Genomic DNA, 22,526 nt, shown 5'->3' with positions numbered 1-22,526 from the left:
TCTAAGTGTGCCTGGGGCAGGGCAAGGATGAGTGGGTCTTATGCCTCTTGTCCAGGGGCTATCCTGCAGAGAATGACACCAGCTGTTACTGGCCACCCCCTGCCCAGCTGTGGCCTGGCTCTTGGGGTGAATTGCCAGGGACCAGCCTGGTGTGTGTTTGCTGGGGCTGCAGGTGGGGAAGATTCATTCCCCTAAGTGCCTGTACAGGACGGTGGTGGCCAGCAGGCCCTGCCTGCTCAGACAGCTCACGTGGCCGAAGGTCATAAGTACTTTCTTAGCTGTCCAGGAGAGGGAACTGGCCCCACTGGGCTACTTCCTGGGCCTTCCTCTACATCCTTTACTCTGAGGAGCCCTGGCTCAGCACTCCAGTCTCTGGGAGGCTCCCTCATGCCCCTGGCCCCTGGCCCCTGGCCCCATGCCCTGGCAGGGACACTGACCCACATGAGGAGCTCTCTGGTCAGTTTCAGGGGTGTCCAACCAGAGCTGTCTCTGCAGGGCTAGGATCCCCTCACCTTGAAGTTTTGGAGGGCAAACTGTTTCTCCTGCAGACCTGGCTCCTGAGAGCAGGGGTGGCACCCCTTAGACCAGGGTCCTCTGGAACATGGCCATTTCCCTTCAGGCCACAGGCTCCTGGGCATCTCCCGTAGACCATGTCTACTGAGGGACATACACACCTCCTCCTCCCCTCACCTGTCCCTGCCCTGCTATGTTCTGAGGCTGTCGGGTGCTGGGACCCAGCCAAGAAGACTTGAGGAAAGAAGCAGGGGCAGAGTAGGCACCAGGCCACAAGGAGCCACTGAACTCAGGCCAGTGTGGCCATGCAGAGTGGCAGAGACAGGAAAACGGGCCTGCATGGACCCAGGCATGTCCCGTGTGTCCATGATGGTGTCCGTGGCTGGGTCAGCATCTGTGCAGCCGAGGACCCATGATTCTCCAGGGGGCCCATGTGGGTGAGAGTCATCTGGAACTTACTAATGTATCCAACATATAGTTGGATAAATGTTTAGTGTGTGTCACATGCCAGACATTGCTCTGTGTACAGGGGAGACAGCCACGAGCCAGACAGACCAGCTCCTGTTCACATGCAGTTTCCATCTTGGTGTGAGGGCCCGCAGGTTAGGTGAGGACACGGTGGCTGATGATCGAGGTATTGCGGAGTGTGTGTGTGTGTGTGTGTGTGGTGTGTGCTCAGCAGAAGCCCCTGTTCTGCATTGGGGCAGGAGGCCAGGGGGACCAGGGGGAAGTGGTCAGGCAAAGCACTTCTGTCCAGGCAGGTAGGTGCCCACCAATCTCAGGAGGCTATGCGGGTCCTCAGGGTGTCACTCCACCACCTCTTGCATCTCCCACCCTCTCCCCCTTGTGAGTGTGGCCTCTGCCTTTAATACCACCATTATGGCTCCAATCTTTTGGAGGAAGGCATGGCTGTCGCCAGGAGGCGCCACCAGAATGCAGGCACGGCCAGGAATGCCAATACAGAGCTCATGTGCCCACCACCTCCAAGGGGCCCTGTGGCTGTTACCTGGCCATGTGGCTAAAAAGGGGAAAGGCTTGCTGCTGGAGCCCCAGGCCCAGGGACGTCTCCAACCCCTCCGCCTCCTTCTCCCTGATCTGCCACAAATCCAGGCCAACCAGAGAAGGAAGGAAGAAAGGACACAGTGTCCAGCTGGGGCCTGTTTCCTGCAACCCCGGAAAGCTCAGATTGTAAGTGACTTGCCAAGGAAAGGCAGAGCTGGCACTAAAACTCAGGACGCCCCCATCCCAGAGCCCAAATGCAGTTCTCTGCACACCTGTCAGGAAGGGCCTCCGATGACCTGGTTACCAGACAGAAATCCCAGTACAAAATCTGGGGGCTGCAGGCCCAGAGAGGTGCCAGGATGGGTTGGGGGTGGGGAGGGAGGGAGGGGACAGCCTCCAACAACCCTGTATAATTAGGGTGGTGGGGTGGGAATGGAAGCACCGGGCTAAGAGTGGGCAACAGAGGAGCTAAGGGCAGCCAGAGCCACCCCTGTGGTCCCAGTGAGCCCTAGGAGGCTGGGCTCCAGGGCAGGTACTGTGTGCAGCCCAGCTCTCTTCCAGGACTTCCTGACTTAGCAGGTGCTGTCCCCTCGCCCTCTGCTGGCTCCTGGGTCCTCCCATGGACTCGGGCCCGAGACAAGCTAATAAAGGGGCAGCCCCCACCCCCACTTCTGAACCCTGGGCGGGGCTTGAGGCCACTGAAGCTGGGCACTGCCTGGCCCTGCTGACAGCAATGGTCTCGGCAAAGGCTTTTCCAGATGTGCCTCATTCCTGACATGCCTGGGAGACCCACGTTCCAGCCAGAGCTGGCTGTTCCCAGGACTGTCTGGGCCCCGTCTCCCGGTGGGAGAGCCTTGGGCTTCATCCGGAGGAGAGTGGACGGAGCCTCGGATGTTGGCTGAGGGTCCAGACCTTGGGTGTGGCTGAGGCTATCACTGGCCAGAAGCTTCTGCTAAGTGCAGGGCAGAGGGGCTGAGGCAGGATGGACCATTCCTCTGGGGCCAGCAGGGATTTCCCACCCACAAGCCTGGCTAGGGGAAACAGTGACTTCATTCCCTCCAGGAGGGCCACCAGGAAGATGGAGTTTGGGGTAGGAGGGGACTCAGACAGCAGACTGGTCCTGACCATCTAGTCACCATCAGCTTGCCCACAGCTTGGATGAATTTTCCAGAATCATTCAGGCTTTCCTGAATTGGGGCAGAGAACCCTGATGGAGGGTGGGAAGAAAGGACCCAGCCCCTGAGGCTGCTAAGAAAGGAGGCGGTGAAAAATCAGAAAATGCTCCTCCCAGTGAATCCATCCCAACTGACCAGTGGCTCCTGGCTCTGCTTAAAGATCCTGCACAGGGCATCCACTGCCATCCCTCTCCTGACTCTGACCTGCCGGCCCTGGCTCTCAGGTCACCCGCACAGGCCTGCACCCACAGGAGGCCATGGGCCAGACTTGGTACCCGTCTAGAGTGGTCCTTTGCACGAGGCAAGGCCAGCCCTCTCCAAGCGCGGGGGAGCAGAGGAAGGGCCCAGGCCCAGAGCACACAGACCCAGAAAAGAGACAGGATGGTCCCAGGGCCTCTCAAGTTCCTCTGCCTGTAGCTGTCCACTGGCTGTCCTTTTGAGGTCCTCACCATACCTTCCTGCTCTAGACAGAGGCCCCGGCTCCATACCCCAGGCTGGCCGTGCCTGGGTGCTGGCACCCACACTCTTCCTTCTGCCACAGTGCCATCGCCCTCCTCCCCAGCTGCAGCAGCCCCTCCTGACCCCTCCTTCACAAGAGAACTCTCGGCGAAGGCCAAGGCCATGCTCATCCCAGGCCCACCGTCCCCGAAGTAGGGCCTGGGCCTCTGTGTCTCTGCCCACCATGCCCCGCTGCAGAGCTGAGCACAGGGCTGGGCATGTGGGGGCTGGTCCTGGTGGCATCTGCTGACTATCTCAATCCCCCAAGGGAAGAGATAGGCACCCACCTCTCAAAGCCTGTGAATTCCTCCCTGTCTGACAGATAATTCCTGAACATTTAGGTGTCACACGATCTCTCTTAAATCAAAAGCGGATTTAGCGGGCCACCAGTGATTCACCAGAGCTGGAACAATTTAGTAATTTTCTAGGCTACTGCCTCCTATGCACTTCTCTCCCTGCCCCCACCCGCTCCTCACCCCTGCCGCTGCCTGCCCTGAGCGCTGGCCAGGCTTACTGTCCTGGGGGTGCAGGGCTAATGCTGCACTCATTTCTTTCTGGAAAGCATGGTTTTCTGATGTTTTACCATCAACTCTCCAGCAATGGTCCCTGCTTCATGCCATAGAGGATGAGCCACAGAGACAGGATGGGAAAAAGTTGCCATCAGCCAGGCTGGGGTCCATGAGGGCTTGAGGTGCTGCATTCAGGGATAGGGGCAGAGATTTGAGAGTGAAACTGAACGCTCAGAATGAGGGTGCCCTGAGGAGGCTGGGCCCTACTTCCACCCCAACTCTGTGGGAAGGAAGTCCAGGAAGGGGTGAAGTCACATTTTCCCCAGCCCTGCCCTGAGGGTGAGGAATCCCTGCTGGCCCGAAAGGGCAGGCATTCCTCACTTGCAGAAAAAGCTGGGGGTGGCATCTGTGCCAGGCTGCCAGCCCACACCCTTAGGGAGGGCAGAGCAAACAAGGGCCTCTGCCTGGAGTGGCCTCGGCGCTGTGGGGCCCTGGAAGGAAGTGTCATGTGTGTAAGTGGCTTTGGAGCACATCCTTACGCCGAGCTCCTCCTCTCTCCTAGGCCCCAGCAGACTCCCATCCTGCTCCTCCCGACCTGGGCTCCCTCAGAAGTCTCCCACATTGGCTTGTTAGATTACAAAGCACCAGGATTGGGAGAGGGGGTCAGATAGCACCGGATCTGACGCCCTCCTCTGGTGCATGGGAAACTGAGGCTCAGAGGGTTTTCTGGTGGGGCAGAGTGGAGCTAGGCTGGAACCCCAGGTCTCCAGTCCTGCCTGGCCTGTTCTGCTTGCCACACCCAGCCTCTTCCTCCTCCCTTCTCTGCTTAACAAGAGGCCACCTCCTCCTCAGGCTGCAGCAAGGACTCAGAAAAGTGCCCTCCCTGACCAGGAACCAAGAGGCCTGGGCAGCAAAAGGAATCCACAGGAGACCCTGCCTTTTACTCTCCCAGCCCCCCAGGACCTGACGTTTTTGCATCTCCAACCAGGGCCTCAGCCAAGATAGAGGCCTGTCAACCCCTCCCCCCGCCCCCCATTGACACCACAGTCCCTGAAGAGTCAGCAGCCACTGCCTCATGGCTCTGGGCCATCTGCTGGCCTTTTGCTGTTCTCATGCTCCCCTTCCCCACCCCCTCCCACCCCGCACCTCCAGCCAGGTGTCTCCACAGGGAGTCTCTGGGTGCTGGACTCTCTGTCCACTTCTGTCTCTCCTGGAGGCTCCCATGACATCTGTCCCCCTGGCGTGAGTCCCACCCTGTCATTGGTGGCTGCTGCCTCTGCCACCTCTCACTGCATCTTCCTTGGCTCTGTCTCCTCCTGAGAGCGCCGTGACCACTGACACTGCTCCCACCGCCTCCTGGCCCAGTCTGATCTTCTGGGAGCTTCTGGGTTCAAGCCAGCTGGTTCAAAGGCCAAAGCTTCCCTGGCTTCTTCGGTGTTCCCAGCATGCAAAGCTCAGTGAGTTTCAGCTGAAGAAACAGATGCCCTGCCTGGAACAGTCTCATGTTCCCTCCTGGGCCCAATGGTGGAACGGCCTAGATGCAGGTGGCCCCAGAGCTTTGGTGAAATTCCTTCTTCACTGCACTCAGGGCTGTTCAAACAGGCCTCACCACCAGGACTCATGTATTCATCTTAATGCCAACGCAATTGTAAAATTGAATTTCTAATATCTTAATGTCTGGAGGAAAGGGCCCATGAAGGCCAAAGAACCCTGGCACACAAAAGTCATAATGTGGCCCTGACACCACCGCTGCCACCACCACCACCAGCCAGCAGCACACAGGGCGGGGCTGGAGGTGGGCACACTCCAGCCGTGCTCACATGGACCATGCAACAAGCTCCAGGTGGAAGGTGGGTCCCTAACCCTCTCCTCCCTCAGGATGGGTCCGCAGTCCCTGCCGCAGGCCCTGCCAAGTCACAACCAGGCAACAGACCTGGCAATAGGCCTGGTTAACCCTTCCTCCACCTCTGACAGTGCATGGGCTTCATGTACACACACACATACTTGTACACACACATGCACGCGCACAGACAACACACATCTGCACACACGCAATGTACGTTTCACACCCGTACATGTGTGCACACACACACAAATGTGTGTGCCTGAACATACACGTGAGGACACGCATGTGCATACATGCACACACATGGAGCAATGCACACTGTGGTCACTATCACCCTGCCACCTCTGAAGCCCTGTGCCATGTACACTGTGGCCTCCACCACCTGCAGCCCTGAGCCTGTCTCTCTGGCCCCTCTGAGTGCTCACAGCTGTTGCCACCTGTGCTGCCCCTCATCCAGGGACCTCCCTCACCTCCTGTCCTCACCGAGAGCTGAGTTTAAATGGCAGAACAGAGAAGCTATGGGTGTTTCTGTGACTGCATTGCTTCCTGGGCCCCCTCTTGGGGACACTCTACTTTGATATATGTGTCCTGGTCTCTATCTCCAGACGGTACCCCAAACCCTGAGAAGGGCAGAGACTAGGCCTGACCCAGTTCTCTATGCACAGCCAGGTGGGGAGCAGGCTCCGTGTTCAGGCAGCTTGGGAAGGTGTTCAAAGCTGAACGGGACCTGCCATCTGCCAGCCCACCAGGCACTGTTAGGAAGGTACGCTGGGCCACCAAGAGCAGGGATGGGGCAGGGCCACCTGTGGGGCAACACTCCTTTGGTCTTTCTCCCCTAGGATGCTGTGGGCAGGGGCTGCGGTGGGTGAGGCCTGGAAGGGTGGAAGGAAGGGTGGGCAGGGCCTACCGTTGCCCCCGCCCACCCAGAGATCCCCCTCCCTCTGAGGTCCATCTGGTAAATCTATTCATGTGAAGCCAACATTCCTGGAGCTCACAGGGCCAGCAAGATCATCTCACATGGACAGATCACTGTCTCACCTAATGAGAAAATGATGACATGGTCCCCTGCCCTGGCCCCGTCTCAGTCAGCTCCCAGCTCCCCAGCCTCACCCCAGCACACAGACCTCCTGCTTTATGATGTTGCTCTACAGCTACACAGGTCCTGGGAAGCCACCTCACAGGCCCCCCATGCCACATCCTCCAGGCCCTCCTGTCACCAGAGCGTTGGAACATCACAGTAGCAGGATCTGCAGGCCATTACAACCCCATAGCACCAAAATAAACTGAGGCCATGGGCTCAGGTAACTTCCCCAATGTCATACACAGCGAACCAGTCTCGACCTACTCCTCCCCAGCCCCATAAACAGCAAAGTGGCCCCCGGCAGGGCATGCAGCAGAGCAGAGGACTTGCCTCATGACCGAGGCAGGACCCGTGTCCCCACTTCCTCCCTGAACACCCCACTCGAGGCTGGCATCACGGGGGCCTTTGAAGAGCCAGGGCCAGATGTGGTTAGGGCTGCAGGGCCTGGAACTCAGGAAGCCTGGGTCCCCACGCCAGGCCCAGGCCTGTGAAGAAGGCTAAATACAGCAGCACTAGCAGCCACCCGGGTGTGGGGGATGAGGGTCCTTCCCCAAGGCCTTGGTGTTCGAGAACCAGAGGCTTTGGAAGTGGCCATTTTTCAGGGCTAGCCAAGATGGAGGGGCCTGCCAGGCCTGCATCATGGGTCTGCCTTTGTCTCCTGCCCTTCTCTACCCGCTGAGCCTGAGGATGGGTGGACAGAGGAGGTCCAGGCCCTGGGTTCGAAGGCTGGAAGGGTGCCCAGACTCACAAACACCTGGAGTGGTGGGGGAGAAGCTGATCAGGAGGGCAGAAGTCACAAAGCCTTCCAGCAGGAGGCAGAGCTTGGACTCATGGAGCCTGGGGATCTGAAGGCCTCGCAAAGGCAGCCTGGGAGCACACATGTTCAGACTCTGGAATCCCCTGGAGGAATCCCTGCTGGAGGGCCACTAACCCCCACGTGGGTGCTCCCCTGGTGGGGCCCTGGCCATTTTCCTGGGCAGCTGGTCCCACCGTGGGCCAGCTCCGAAGGCTGCTCCTTACATGTGGCTTCCGGGAACTCAGCCCCCTGTCCCAGTGCTGCCCTGCAGGCCGCAGATCCAACACTTCCTGCACCCTCCACCTAGTGACAGCTCTTGGAGCAGAAGCGGGACTAAGGACCCACTCCCTGGGGCTGCAGCTCCTCAGGCCAACCACTCCCAGGTCTCTCAGGCCCTCCTTGCTCCTGCCTCGTCCTGGCGACAGTACCTGGGCCCAGTGTGACCACCTGTGATGTCCCATTCACCAGGAGTGCACCACACGTGTGCATGCACAGACAAGGCATCTGAAGAAACAGTTGCCCTGCCTGGAACAGTCTCGTGTTCCCTCCTGGCCCAGGAGCAGAACCCTGAGGGCCCAGTGCCATAGGAGGGTCCACTTAGTCTGTGAGGGATCAGCCAGCTTCTGGAGGGTCCCGATCCTGGGGCACAAGCTCGCTATCTTCCTCATCCCTACAGACCACAACACAGAGGGTCTGCTCCCACAGCCTTCAGTAACTGACCCCGCCAGGGAGCAGAATGAGAAGCAAAATCAGAACAAGGGCTGGTTTGGAAGGGATGGGGCTTGGAAGGGGTGGGGCTTGGAAGGGGTGGGGCTTGGAAGGGGTGGGGCTTGAATGGAGTGTGGTTGGGCTTGGACAGGGCTTCGTGGGAGGCCCCTGGTAGGGAAATTGGGATAGGAAAGGGGAAGACGAATCACAGGTCTTAGTTCATGCAACTTTGATTTAAAAAAGTCTTTTGGGATTCCATCAGTGCTTCTCAGACTATAATGTGAGCGTAAACACCTGGGGGTATTGTTAAAATGCAGATTCTGATTTAGTAGGGCCGTGTGGGGCCTGAGATTATGTATTTCTAACAAACGCTCAGGCGATGCCAATGCTGCTGGTCCCAGAACCACACTTTGAACACTAAGGGACTGAATTACAAGAAAAACTCCTAACAACAATCTAGTGAAAATAAAACCAAAGAGAGGAAGGAAGCTGCTCGTGGCATCACAGACAGATTGCCATTCAGCATCACTTTCCATCTGCGCTTCCTGGAAGTCATGGCAAGAAAGGAAAGAAGTATTTACCAACTCTTACTCTATGATAACAGAGACAGCTGCCTGTCACCAATAGGAAGTCTTTTCCCCAATTCTGGCCGTCCAGGGAATTGATCAAGCAGATCTTCCTATCAGGAGATTTGAAAAGCAGGCTGTAGCAGGGCTTTTGATGGAAAGGACTCAGACCGGCACCTCAGTAGGGTGAATCCCTGATGCGGAGTCATCATGGTTCTGATAACACAGTGCCCCGGTGCCCAGCCTGAGCTAGTGCCAGGGTCAATGCCCACAGGAAACCATCCTTCCATCACTTCCTGGCTCAGCCACTAGTGGACTCAAACGCCCCTGCCAATGGAGGAACCCTGGAGCTGTGATGCTCTACCATGCTGCCCTGGTGTGTAGGGGTGGGCAGCTGGGACCAGGCCTGAGCCACAGGAAGGGGTGAGGTGGATCTCTGGGCAGCGGAAGAGCCCCACCTCTTTCCAGTAATCGGGAAAGGCTTCCTGGAGTAGGGAACATGGCAGACAGATTTGTTTGTGTAAAGGAAGGGAGGTGGTTTGGGGAGAGGAAGGTCCAAGCAGAAAGAGGGCCAGGAGGGGTGGGCTTCTAGCCATGGCAGGAGCAAGGGAGGTTCCCTCACTGCCCCTCTCCCCACGGTCGGCTCTGACTCTCAGGGAGGAGCTGGTGGAGCGGGGATGGCATGCTGCCGCTAGGATGTGGCCACGTGAGCCTGTCTTCTCTCCATAGCCTGAATTGGAGCCATGGGGATGCTCTGCTTCCCACTGCTGGGTTGGTGCAGACGAGGAGGACAGACTGTGCCTCGGGAGCACCCAGGCTGGGATGGAGAGGTAAAGATGTAGGGGCTCTGCCCTCAGGGAGTCCTACACCACCCAAGTCCATCCAAGTGGGAGCCAGGGCTGAACGAGAAGCTTAATTAGGGCCTCTGAAGACAACTGTGAGCACAGTCACGAGCAGGGGAGGCCTGGCAGCCTCGTGCCATGAGGCCCTGGGGAAGTCACTGCTCTGGCCTGGGTTGTTCACTCCTAAAACAGGTTTATCCCTATGACAGGCCACCCCAAGAGGCCTTGGGCATCATCACGGCCTCAGGCAGGTGTCAGCGTGAGCACTGCTGAGTCCCACAGGTCTTGGGTTCTCAGCCTTCCCCACTCTCACTTCTTGGGGACACGTGCCTCTCTTCCCAGCCTCCTTTGTGGAGACAGCAACGTGCAGGACCCAAACGACTTTCCAGAAAAGGAAATGGAAAATCCTTAGATAAATAAACCCAAGGTGTGTCTGCCTTAGCTGGGAAGAAGGAAAAAGTGCTTGGCGTTTTCTGTGGTGGCCTAGAGGCGATAGGAAGTGGGTTTTGCAGGAGGCACTGGGGCTGCGTCACGTCCCCGGGCTGGCTGCCTTCTAGGTGGGCCAGACAGGGGCACTGGCCCATCTCTCCCTCCGGACTGCTTGTGAGGGGTGAGGGGAGGGGTCTGAATTGAAGGAAAGGCTGGGTTCTCACACAATAGCACACGGGTATAGAAACCAAGACACTCACAGATTTTTCCAGAGTCCCCAAAATAAGTCTCAGGAAATAAAGGAAGATAGGAGAGGAGGGGCTCCAGGAAGCCCCACCCTCTCCTCTGCCCTGCTTGGGGGCCTTCCAGAATCCCAGCAAATCCTCTGGGAGGCGAGGAACGAGCAGGGAGAGCTTGGGCACCTGCCATCTGTTAGCCTCAGGCCCTGAGCCAGCACCTGGCTGGCTGAGCCTCAGTTTATCTGTCACCAGGGAGGTGTGAGTGCCAGGCTTGTTAGGGGCTGTACACAGTGTCTGCCCCTGTTGCCCTCAATCTCAGTCTTGGGAGTGGTCACTGCTGGGAATGCTGGCTCAGTCGCTGTGCAGGGCCTCCTCATCCAATCACCTCCTTTCACAAGCAGGGAACCAAAGCCCAGAGCAGGGAGGAACAGCCTTAAGGGGGCAAGCAGAGACGAAGCCATTTATCCAGCTGGCCCAGGAGCAGCTATGGGGCCTGGAGAGCCAGGGAAAGGAGAGGAGGGCCTTGCCTTTCAGGGCTGGGTTTGGAAAGGTACAGGGAGGGACTGATTTCCAGGGATCAGTCCACAGAGACAATGTCCAGCAGACCTCACTACATCACAGCATCTCATACGGTCACCCTTCCTGAATCTCAGTGAGGTGAACTTGCCCCAACCCCCACACCCTCCTATCAGCTCATGGCAAAAGAGCCAACATTTACTGGGCACCTACTAGGCGCCAGGCGCTCTTCTAGGCACCTTACACTTAATCCTCACACCAATCTTATATAGTTTACGCTGTTATCATTCCCATTTTACAGACAGGGAAACTGAGGCTCAGAAAGGTCACTTTGTGTGTGTGTGTGTGCGTGCGTGTTTTGTAACTTAGCTACGGTGACACAACTGAGAGGTTGGAGCTAAGATCTAAACTCAGGTGGTCCAAATTCCAGTACAAGCTTGTAACCACTCCATCATCCAACCCAAGCCCCTTTCCTCACAGCCCACACCCTGTGGTAGGTGCAGCAAGGATCCCCAAAACCAAGAGAGAGGGAATGGCAGACAGACTTGGGCCTCTGATCCACAAGTCCAGGACAAGGGCCCCCAACAACAGCAGACACAGGAGGAGGTATGGGTCTCTGTTCTGGGGCTGGGAACTCACTTTCCTGCCTAATAAGAGATTCCTGGTCCTTAGGAGATAAACAGTCTCCATAATGCCAACTGGGACCCCCAAGAGCTGGGGAAACTAAGTCTCTCCATGGGCAGGGGACCTACTCAAGACCACCTAGGGACTGAAAATCATCCTGCCAGCCTGGCTGCCTTCCGCAATGGACTTGGAGGTGGGAGCCAGCCAGTCCAGCTGGCCCAAGGTCACCAACGGCATGGAAAACAATAGACAGTGGGTCCAGCCATGGCGGGAGCCAGAACAAAGCCCTGGGCACTTCCTCGAATTGAGGCCCCCTCCTTCATGGTTTGCCAAGGCAGGGGGGCAGAGGAAGCCTTCCGTCATCATGTGGCAGGGATGTTTTGCAAAGATGCTCTCGGGACAGCTGCAGCCACCAGTGCTGACAGAGAAGCAAGCAGAGGGAACCGCTGCTGGAGGCGAGATCTGCCTGCCAGGAAGCAGGGAAGAGAGCGGGGACTTGTGTACGGGTCCATGGGCCCACCACCTTGCTCCTTTGGCTGAAGCACTAAAAGGCAGGATGTCTCTGGGAGGCCTGCACAGGAGGATTGCTTGAGCTCAGGAGCTCGAGAACAGTCTGGGCAACACAGAAAGACCTTGTCTCTACTAAAATAAATTAAAAAATTAGCCAGGCATGGTGGCACACACCTGTGGTCCCAGCTACTTGGGAAGCTGATTTAGGAGGATTGCTTGAGCCCAGGAGATCAAGGCTGCAGTGAGCTGTGATTGTGCCACTTCACCTCCAGCCTGGATGACCCTGTCTCAAAAAAAAGAAAGAAAAAAAAAAAAAGCAGGCTCTCTCACACCGGATCCTCCTCTCCATGGCCCCAGCTAAGAAGTTAGCGTCTTCCTTCTGATCTGTCCTCCACATTGTTGCCATATCAGTCTTCCCAAACAGCTTGGACCCATCACTGTCCTGCTCTGAAACCCTCCATGGCTCCCTAGTGCTCACAGCTCAAGCTCCTTAACCTGACATTCAAAGCCCTTCAGGATCCAGCCCTGACATCCTTAACCTTCCCACCACCCCCAGACTCCCCAGGCCCCTTGCCCCTGACAACCCAGACCCTCTGCTTATCTGGAATGCTCTCTGCCCCTCCTCCCACCCACTTTCCTTCAGGGTCCAGTTTCAATCCTCCCCCTTCAAGAAGCTTTCGACTGCTCCAGCCCACCAAGAGGATTCCCCTCATCTGAGCTCCATCCCCCAAATACAATCCAAGGATCTGAACCCGGAGTTTGAAGGGCAGGGTGGTGGGAGATCAATCAGTAACAGAACAATCCTCCCGCAGACTACAGTTCCCGTGCACGGCAGTTCCTGATTACGAAACTGTCCTGATATAATTATTAATAGCACTCCTCAGGGTCAGTCCTTGTGCTGGGGAGGGGAGGGGAGGGGCAGGGCCCAGGAATGGTGCCAACCCTGGGCTCCCCACAGAGCAGGCCACAGGGAGGTGGACCCACGAGTGCTGTGCTTATCATGGAGGGCTCCGAGGGCTCCGTGGGGAGGTGGGACTTTGCTGAACCTCAGACAGGCCTTAAACAGAAAATGCCAGATAAACACCCAGGATCACCCTTATCAAGGACCACAGGAAAGGCGCCAGGTTTAATCTCAAAGCCACACCTGGAACCAACGGTTTGGAGCCTCAGGCAGCACCTTCCCGCCCTGACACCCAGCTGCCGAGGCTTTCTGCCTGGAGTGGGTGTGAGCAGGGGAGGGGCCTCAAAGTGGGCAGAAGGAGCTTTGGGCTTGTCCTCCAGGGTGGGACAGGTACCTGGGGGAGGGAAGGAGGCAGAGAGGAAGGAGCCCCGGGCCCAGGGGTAAGGAAACAGCACTAGAGGTGTACAGGGGTGTGTGTGCATGTGCTTATGTGTTTGCTTGTGCATATGTGACAACAGAGGAACCTGTGGCCAGGTGACCGACACCCTGTAACTATTAAGACCTAGGCTTGTGAAAGAGGAGGTGATTGAGTCCTGTGAGCACTCAGAGGGGAGGACTTGAACTGTCGGCTGGGTAATCCAGGAGGGCTTCTTAGAGGAGGGGCCTTGGAGCTGGCCTTGTGGCATGGGTAGGATTTGACAGATGGACATGGGGAGCCAGAGGGCAAGGACCCAGGTGAATCAAAGAACACCAGGGAAGGCTGCAGGCAGCCAGGGGCAGTTGGGGAAGAGGCTGCTGGGGTCTGTGGTGGGTGAGGTGTGGGGCTGGAGGGGGAAGCAAGAGGGGAGGCAAAAGGAGGCAGGTTGGAATCACCCCCACCCCCCATCAGATTTATTCCATCCAGCCCCAAGACCATCTGGTGGTCTGGTCTCCAAGAGACCCCTGTGGAAAAGAAATGCCCAGGAGGACTCTTAACTAATGATTCCTGTCTGGGTCTCGGTTTCCCCATCTGTATGGAGAAGGCCTTCCGTGACTTCTTGGAGGAACAGGACACAGGATGGGTATTTCGTGGGAAGGTGAGCAGGAGAATGGAAGGAAGCGCCGCAGTCTGGGAGATGGCGTGAAAAGGAAGGGCAGGAAAGGCCACCCACAGGCGTTGGTAGCCACTGGCCCTTGACCAGCAGAGTCCTGATCCCTCTCTGTGCATAACAGGTCTGCCGGGAGCACACGCGCAGGCACTATAGCCGTGTTCTGCCTGGCCCCTCCCCCACCCACCTATCAGTCCACCCCCTCATGCTGGAGTTTGCATTAAGCAATCTCTATTATCGCAAATGCCTGGCATTTTTGCCTGGTAATTAAAGCTCCCACAGCCCCATGAGGATTAGTGCATGATTAGGGAGTAGGGCGGACTGTGGTGGGTGGAGAAATACCTGCAAATAGACTTGGCAACCTGACTGCCTCCTGCAAATTTTAGGATCCCCTAAGAGCTCAGTGGCCACGTAAGGATGGTCCACTGGGCCTCCAGTAGCAAAGGCCACCAGCCATCTTTCACTTCCATCCCCTCAATGTGCTCCCAGCCTCTGCCCCACACCCCACTCTCCTGCCAGGGAGAGGGAGGTCTGAAGCAGCACGCTGAGAAGTTCTCCTCTCCCAGGGAAACGCCCCAGCCCCAGACCATTGTCTGAGGCCCTCTCCTGCTCTTTGCCTCCACTCCTACTGCTCTGGGCCTCCCACACTGTGGTCACCCCAGAGGAGACCCGCAGACATCAAGGACTTCCCTGGTCTCTGCTTTCACTGTTCCTCTCAGCTGGAATGATCTTCCATCTACTTCGCCACTTGTTAAAACCCTGCTCATCCTCCAACACCCGGATGAGATACCACCTCCTATCTCACTGGAAGTATTAGGAGCCAACATTTACCGAGTCCTGATGCTGTGCCAGGCCCTGTTCTAAGCACTGCACCATGCAGTAACTCACTTAATCCTCAACCCAGCCCTAGGAGGTTGTAATTCTACAGATGAGGAAACTGAGGCCCAGTGAGCTCGAGTCAAGTGCTCAAGGCCCCAGAGGCAGGAAGCAGTGGAGTCAGGGCTGCACTCAGGCCTGGGATCTGATGCAGCTTCTTCCTCATGTGCTCATGAGCGCCTCCCACACATGCCTTCAGTACTTCATTTTGGGGGCTACTTGTGCATTTCACACTGTCTCCCCACAAAATCACAACCTCCAGAGCAGGCTTTAAGTGAAAGCACAGACTCTGATCCACTAGTTCTGGGCACAGCCTGAGTCCGCATTTCTAAGCCTGGACATCAGGCGATGCTGCTGCTGCTGGTCTGAGGATAGCACTTTGAGTGGTGAATCCGGACTAGGGCAGAGACGCCCTGCTGTGCCACCCTTGCTTAGCAGAGCCTAGGGCCTGTGGAAGCCTCTCTGAGACTTCACCAGCCCCGGCCCTCACGGCAGGCGGGAGCGCTGCTGCTCCTCTTCCACGGCTGGTGTTCTGGATGGGCTGGGTCCTGCCCCCAACGCTGTGTTCCCTTTGGGCTCAGACACGGAGACCCTGGGGAGCAGTCAGGTGGAGTCTGGACAAAGCTTGCCTTAGGACAGCCTCCAACACCCCTCCAAGCCCTGGCCCAGCTCTGACCCCCAGGGAATTCTTGCAGCTCTGGAAACCGCTCTTCTGACAGGTGCTCCCTCTATGTAGAACTAACAGGGAGAGTGCTGTGAATGGTCCTCCCACCACGAGAGAGGATGAAGAAAGTATTGGGCTGGCAGTCGAAGAGGTCAGGGGCTAGTGAGGATGTCTCTGGAGAGAAGCATCAGTGTGCTTGGGTCCCTGGGTCCCCTTTCCCTAGCCATGGGGAGCAGAGAGGGTGAATCTCCACTCCTAAAGTCAAGTGAGGGAGGCTTCAAGGAGACTGCCTGAAAGCTTGATGTGTGTCCCCACGATGTGGGACACTCGCATGGAGTGGGGAAGGTTAAAGGTGATGAGCTCCCGACAGATGGTGGGGCAGGAGATGGGGTGAGTGGGGAAGGTCTGATCTCCAGGATTTGGGAGGCAATGATATGTTGGTGCTTTGCACAGTTCAAGTGTGGATCCTGCAGAAGGAAGACTCGGGTCTTCCATAAAGGTGGTGGAGGAGAGGTTGGCTCTGGCAGAGGGGCTGGAGAGCTGCCATAGCAGCAGTTGGAGGGGGGATCAGCTGACGTGGGGCAGTCCTTAGCAGCGGGAAGCCCCCTCACAAAAGAGGAGGCCAGCACTTCCTATGTGCTCATCAGAGGGCCCACAGCAACACCCAGCACTGCTGCAGGACAGGTTAAGACCTTGCTGCCCTGCCCCTCCTCCCTGAAGGAGCCACAGCCAGCTTGGGCATCTGGGGAGGACTCCAAGGGCAAGGTGGAAAGGTGACAGAAGCTAACCACAACTCCCTCTCCCAAAATGACCACTGCAAGGGAAGGGGAAACTTTCACATAATCTGGGCAGCTCTGGACTCTCTGAAGCCCACCCACAGTCTCCCTAGAAAACTCTGCCCCTTGGATGGAGATCGCCCATGGGTGAGGAGTCAGGGGCCTGTATTTCATTCCTGCAGGCTTGGTGGCAGCACCATGGACTTGTCCCAGTGTCTGGGTCTGGGGGAGGGTGGTGCTGGGTTGTGCTCATCTTCCATTCCAGGAAAACCTAGGCAAGGAATATCAAACTGCACAATGTACCTGGCTTCTAGAGAAGCAGGTTTGTAATTTGTTGGAAATGGTCTTGTCCAGCAACATTGGGAATAGTTTGTTTTCTCCAGTGCTGCCAAAGGGACCTTGGTCAGGAGGTTAAGTGAGTTTCATTGAAAAGACACACTTTTCCTTCCCAGGCTGATAAACAAGGCTGCTGCTGGGAAACCGATTTCCTCTGCCCGGGTGCTCAGCTGGAGCGCCCTATCCCTGGCCAAGGAAAACAAATGCATAAACATTTCAGGGATATATAGGAAGCATTTCTGCTGGAAGCCTGCTGTGAATGGCTGCTGGAGTTTACATAGCAAACCCCACCGGGGCCTCGGCACAGCCTGGACAGAGCAGTCCCTACCCTCCCACTTCCCTCCCAGCCTGACTGGCTCTCCGCCTGCCTCTCCCCAAAGACCAACAGTCAGGCCTCTACACATGCCCCATCCACAACAACACAAGACAAGTGCTTTTGCTGTCACCACCAAATGCCAGTTTTACCCCTGACATGCCTGGCACCTAAAATAAAAGGGGTCTCCTGTAGCCAGTACTGCAGAGAGACACAGCTCCTGAGCTGCTTGTGTCCTGAGCCCCAGGCGCACATGGAAGCTGGGGACAAGCTGCTGTCCGGTGCTGGTGGCTCTCCTAGGCTTCTCCCTGGGCCAGAGTAGACACAGCAGGGGTGCATCCCCTGGTTCCTGTGCGTACACACCCACCTCTACACAGCCCCCTCACAGTCCCAACTGCAGCACTCACTGGGCACAGACAGGGTGGGGTACAGGGACAGCAGCCTTCATATGGGCAGCCATGTGACAGAAACCCTGAGAGGCTAGTGTTCTGCCCCTGGGCTCCTGCATCCATCCTGTTCTTGTAAACCAATGCAGAGGAGTCCTTCACTGTGCTTTTCACACAACCTCTCTCCTCACCCCCTTCTTCATCAGCAGGCCACCGCACTTCTGCATGTTCTCATCTTCTTTTTGAAACTGGTGGGATATCAATGAATGGAACAAACAAGGCTCAGACTACTATATCCCCTTCATGAGTGATTATCGCACTTTTCCTATTTCAACTTTGCCATCTTTGTTCTGGAATGTGAGGGCTCCGCAGGCTCTGCCCATCCAGGTTTTCAGACAGCCCTCTCCCCACATGCTCCCCTACAGGTACCAAGGACCTCACCTAGTCCCCAGTCCCTCTGTTTATCCCCGTCCTATTGTCCCCCCATGGCCAAGAGGTCCCTCCTCCTTGGAAGGCTCTTTTCCCACATCTACTTGGCCAGGTCCAGCCTACCCTCCAGGTCCACCTCCATTCTCCTGGGGCCTCACAAGGGCTCTGGGGCAAATCACCCTACCACATTCCCCATACCAGCCATGATCAGCACAGACAGTGCACATCACACTCTTTGCAGCTGTAGAACAAATGAGCCTGGGCCCTTGACATGGGTTTGACTCATTTTATAGGAAGCCAGCTACCAGAAGTAATGAGTCCCCAGGGCCAACCACATTGGAGGCCTGGGTGAGGGACCACCCAGCAGGGAGCAAGGGAGGGATGCAGACAAAGGTAGCAGAGACCCTGGCAACCTCCTTCCAGTACTCAGCAGTCACAGCTCAGCTGGGAGGGGACCCAGCAACACACTGGGTCCCCAGCACAGTCTTGGGTGGGCCCTTCATGGAAGGGGCAGGGAGGCTCTGGATGCTTCTGCAGCCATGCTGACCCAGGTTGGGGTGCATGAGACTTGACCCAGAGGCTTGGGGTTCAGCTGTCATCCCGGGTGATGAGGTGATGAGTGGTGGACCACAGGGTTTACCCACATCCAACGGTCACAGGATGGGGTCTGAGCCGTTCCAGTTCACTGATGCCCCCTTCCACCTAAGCGTAGAGTGAGGAGAGAGACAAAGAGAGATCAAGCTTCAGGGTCCCAGACGAGAGCCCATCTCTTGCCTCCACTTCCTGAAGGTTTTGTCTTGGAGGCTTTGAATAGTTCGGTTTCCATCCTGCTCATCTCACCCCTCCAAATTCACACAAACCCACACACCAGTCTCTTACGAAACACAAATACACCTAGGACCCCAGAGAGCAATGGAGAGGCCAGGCGGCAGGTGATGCATTCTTTTGTGCCACAACCTACTTTGCGCCTGGCACTGCTGGGCCCTCCACTGAGGCCCTCCACTGACATGAATGATCCACACACATCTGGACCAGCCGCTCTCCAGTAGGGCCCAATGGTTGGCACTTTAGAGGCACCTGTGCAGTCCTAGATATGGCTGAGTGCGAAACGATGGGGACAGAGGGTGGGGAGGGGCGGGAAGCTGGCAGGACCTTGTAGGGGTTCTGGGCTTTACTGAGAGCCACAGAAAGGTAGTGAATGGCTGTGAGCACTGCAGTAACACGACAGTTTTTTGTTTTGTTTTGTTTTTTAACCTGAAGAAGCATGGAGTATAACTAAATTGTGGTCCAGGGTTAGAGACAACTGAATAACAGTTCAGTTGCAAAATGAAAGTTACTGTAGGTGAGACCATGACATTTCCTAGCACTTGATTTTAACACATGGTGCTAATTTTCTAAAAACACTCAGAAGAATCAAATTTATAGCAGATGGAGTGTTTACGTAAAATCTGGCACTAGGTATATTATACATATACAGATATCCTAAGACTATATATGAACTAGGAAACAGATGTTGAATATCTCACAGCAGTTCTACAGTGCAGAGTTTGAGGCTGGAATTCATAAATGCTTTTCAAAGTATGAGGTTTGGGCAGGGAACAGACATCTTGTTTTCAAAACCTGAAGATTTTCTTCAGAATTGAAGAAAATCTAACTGCCATGGAGGAAGAAAAAGGGGAAGCTTTTCTCACTTCAACTGAATTGTACATCTACATCCAGAAAGTCGAGGATTCCTGACATTGGAACTGCGATGAGAAAGGTGGGAACAGGTTCTCCCAAAGTAACACAGTTGCATTTTCCAACAGAAGGCTTGGAACCACCAAGAGGTTTCAGTCAATGGTTCATCCTCAACCCACTGTTCCCCATGTTTATGACATAGCCTAAACTTCCACTGAATCTCTTTCTTTCTTTCCTAGGCTTCGGCTCTTCGTCTTTCTTCAAGTCAGTGCTTTCCTTCAATTGCTGCATCAAAGTCTCTAATTTTTAGGTTGAAAGTGTCCCTTCCAAAGGCAGCAAGGTTCATACTCACTCTGTTCTTCCAACTCACTTCCCTCTTGGTATCTGTAAAGACTGAAATTTCCCCTTGCATATTTTGAATACTTTACACCATTCCATTTCCCTTTGAATGAGCAGAAAGATTTCTTGTCATTTGGAGAAAAAAATCTTAATGGCAATTTTGTGCTTCTTGCTCCTATAGAAAGGTTTGGTGTGGAAGTTATTTGCATACAGCCCATTTGGGAACAATTAATATTGCATTCTCCTCCTAGCTCTGCCCAGGGCACTGTGAGGATAGATCGTGCATACCATCGGGGAATGTAATGATGTCACGTTCATCCTAGTCTAGACACAAGACGCAGTCCTGCCCTACGTTGTGCTCCCTAGTCAACAACCCAAGAAATTTTTATTTGTCCAAATAGGAACGCTGAATTGTATCTTCTTGTTAAAACACTCGGCATAAAAGGTTGAAACAGGTGGATGCTGGAAAACACGCTCAGCCAGGAATGTTACACTGTTTGGGGCAACTGTGTCCAAAACTTTCTCTGCGTCCTCCTCCGTGTCATTTGGTGATGTTCAGCGATGCTGAAAGATCTCACCCAAAATCAGGTTGTATGGCCTTTTGGCAATCAATCCTTTTCTGTCTGCATGAAAGGCTGAGAGGTACCCTTTTATCACCTGAACCATTTGGTTCCTGGGATCCTTCTGGTCATAAATGCTTAGAAACAGATCTGGATGTGCAAAAATATCTGCATACATTTTTAAAAGATATTTCAAGAATAAGTACTGAAAGAACTACCTTAGTGAGATCCATTCCCAGTCTAACCTGTGACAAGAGGTATATGATGACACTTTCACGTTCATCCACAACCCCACCTCCCCTTCATCAATCGTTTTGAAGTGAAAATGCCAGCATCATCACTTGCGCCACTGGATGTGGAAGAATTAAGTGCTTCTATGCTATCCAAGTGCTTCAGACTATTTACTGGGCTTCTGTGTGTCAAGCAGATCCAGAGGAGTCTATTGGGTTTTGGGGTTGAGCCACTTTGATGGAATTTATCCACATCAGAGCGCTCATCTTCACTGCTCAAATAAGAGACACTGGTGCCGTATTTGGAGACAAACTGGCTTGGCTTGGTGAAGTCAGGCTTCTCCTCGGCAGTGAGTGCCCATTGCTGATACTATTTGGGGGTGGAGTCTGATGATGTCCTATACTGGCTAATATAGGTCCAACCAGCAGGAAAATGGCCACTGCTCTGGCTTATACAACTGAGCAGGTTCTGGAGGTAAGCAGGCTGGGAAGGCACTGTGCTGACCCCAGTTCCTGGGTACTGAGTTCATCTATTACATCTGCTGGGTTAAAAGCACCTTAGCAATCTGCAGCAACACAATGAGCATTTGAGATTTTCAATTTTCTTGTTCTGTTCATCATCTTTGCAGTTTGGAGTGTGTCATTAAAAAGCTTTTATTGTTCTATTAAGATTTGTGGGTAAGCATTGAAATCTTGGACACTAAGGAACACATCCTGAATCCAGACTCCCAGAGGGTGGCAGAAGGGAGGCAGGAAGGAGAGCAACATGCCTGCTCTCAGCCTGGTCCCCAGGCCCCTTCACCCCGCCCCTCTCTATCTTTTCAAGCCTTTACCCTCCCCACTCAGAAAGATTGAAGTACCTCGTATGAGCTCCCAAGTTACAAATTCCTTGAATCCTGGCAAGCTGCTTCAGTGCAGGGGTGAGTCACACTCATCTACCACTAGACAACATCTGTGTCACCACAGTGGCTGAGTCTTACTATCAGGCTGTTGAGTTTGAGCTTGGTTTTGAGGCTTTCTACAGACATAACCAACCCGCTCCATCCAGCCAACAGGTGCAAATGCAGGGAGAGTACTGGAAACACCAGAGGGAAGCAGTTTGCAATTACAATAGAAAATCAAAGCAGAGACATTTTAAAAATTGAAAGGGCTGAGCCATGATGCATGTTGTGCTAGTGTAGGGGACGAATCGAATCGTTCCCCGATTGGAATGGTTCTGAAAGCTTGTGAGTCAATTACAAGGACAAGTAAGAAGGGCTCTGCATATGCAACCAACAACTGCGGACAGGCACAGAAAGGGGAGGGATGAAATGGAAACACCTCTGAGGAGCAGAAGAGACAGAATCAAAGTTCCAGACTCATTCATCAGTGCTAATGCAGGAGGCGGCTGACAGCCAGCCAGTTTATAGCCGGGTCTCTCATCCTTGGTACCTAAGGCATTTTGGCTGGGTAATTCTTTGTTGTGGAGACCGTGGTGTGCATTGTGAAATGTTTAGCATCCTCTCCCAGGGCTGTGACGACTAAAAATGTCCTCAGACATTGGCAAATAACCCCAGGGGCACAAAATTGTCCCGTTGAGACCACTCGCTCCGTAAAAACACCATGGTCCCTGGTGCTCAAGTCAACTTAAAATCACAGAGAAAGGCACTTCATGGTGGAAAATAAGGCCCTGTCCCCCCAGAGGCATCACTGCAACAGAGCGGTGGTTACCTGCCTTAACTGCTTTTCAACGTTGATGGACCCAGTGTTTTTCATGGGGAAAAAGATGCCTGATAGAGCCTGTGTCAGCCAGGACAAGACAGCAGGCCTGAGTTCAAAGCTCCTGACTGGTAGAAAAGCATCCAGGGATGCCTCTTGTATGCTTTAAATCTCCAGACAAATAGGCCTGTGTGAAAGTTTCTGTTCCTGTACTCCAGCCATTCGGAATGAGGAGCAGCTCTAGGATGAGCCACGTGGGTATCCCTCACCCCTGGGCCTTAACCCCTGCTGGGCCCTGCCCACTCCGCCATCCTGCAGGATCAGTATCCAGATTCCTCTTTGCAGAAGTGTTCTCTGACTGCCAGGCCACCCGCACGCATCAGCACCGAGGCCAGGCTC

The 22,526-nt window shown here is 54.9% G+C and overlaps 1 protein-coding gene across 5 annotated transcripts in view; it reads right to left on the bottom strand.

The window, feature by feature from the left end:
• Positions 1-17,895: 17,895 nt before the first annotated feature.
• The window catches only part of MINDY4 (MINDY lysine 48 deubiquitinase 4), a 116,461-nt gene continuing 111,830 nt past the window's right edge, over positions 17,896-22,526 (bottom strand). For all 5 annotated transcript variants that reach the window (XM_004045263.5, XM_019031116.4, XM_063708443.1 and 2 more), the window contains one exon: positions 17,896-18,325. In XM_004045263.5, the coding sequence (XP_004045311.3) occupies positions 18,277-18,325 (49 nt within the window). In that variant the 3' untranslated portion in view covers positions 17,896-18,276. The remainder of the gene's footprint in view (positions 18,326-22,526) is intronic.

The sequence above is a fragment of the Gorilla gorilla genome, chromosome 6 (assembly GCF_029281585.2).
Source record: "Gorilla gorilla gorilla isolate KB3781 chromosome 6, NHGRI_mGorGor1-v2.1_pri, whole genome shotgun sequence".
NCBI lineage: Eukaryota > Metazoa > Chordata > Mammalia > Primates > Hominidae > Gorilla > Gorilla gorilla.
The sequence above is the reverse complement of the archived record's forward strand: the minus strand, read 5'-3'. Positions and strand labels throughout refer to the sequence as shown.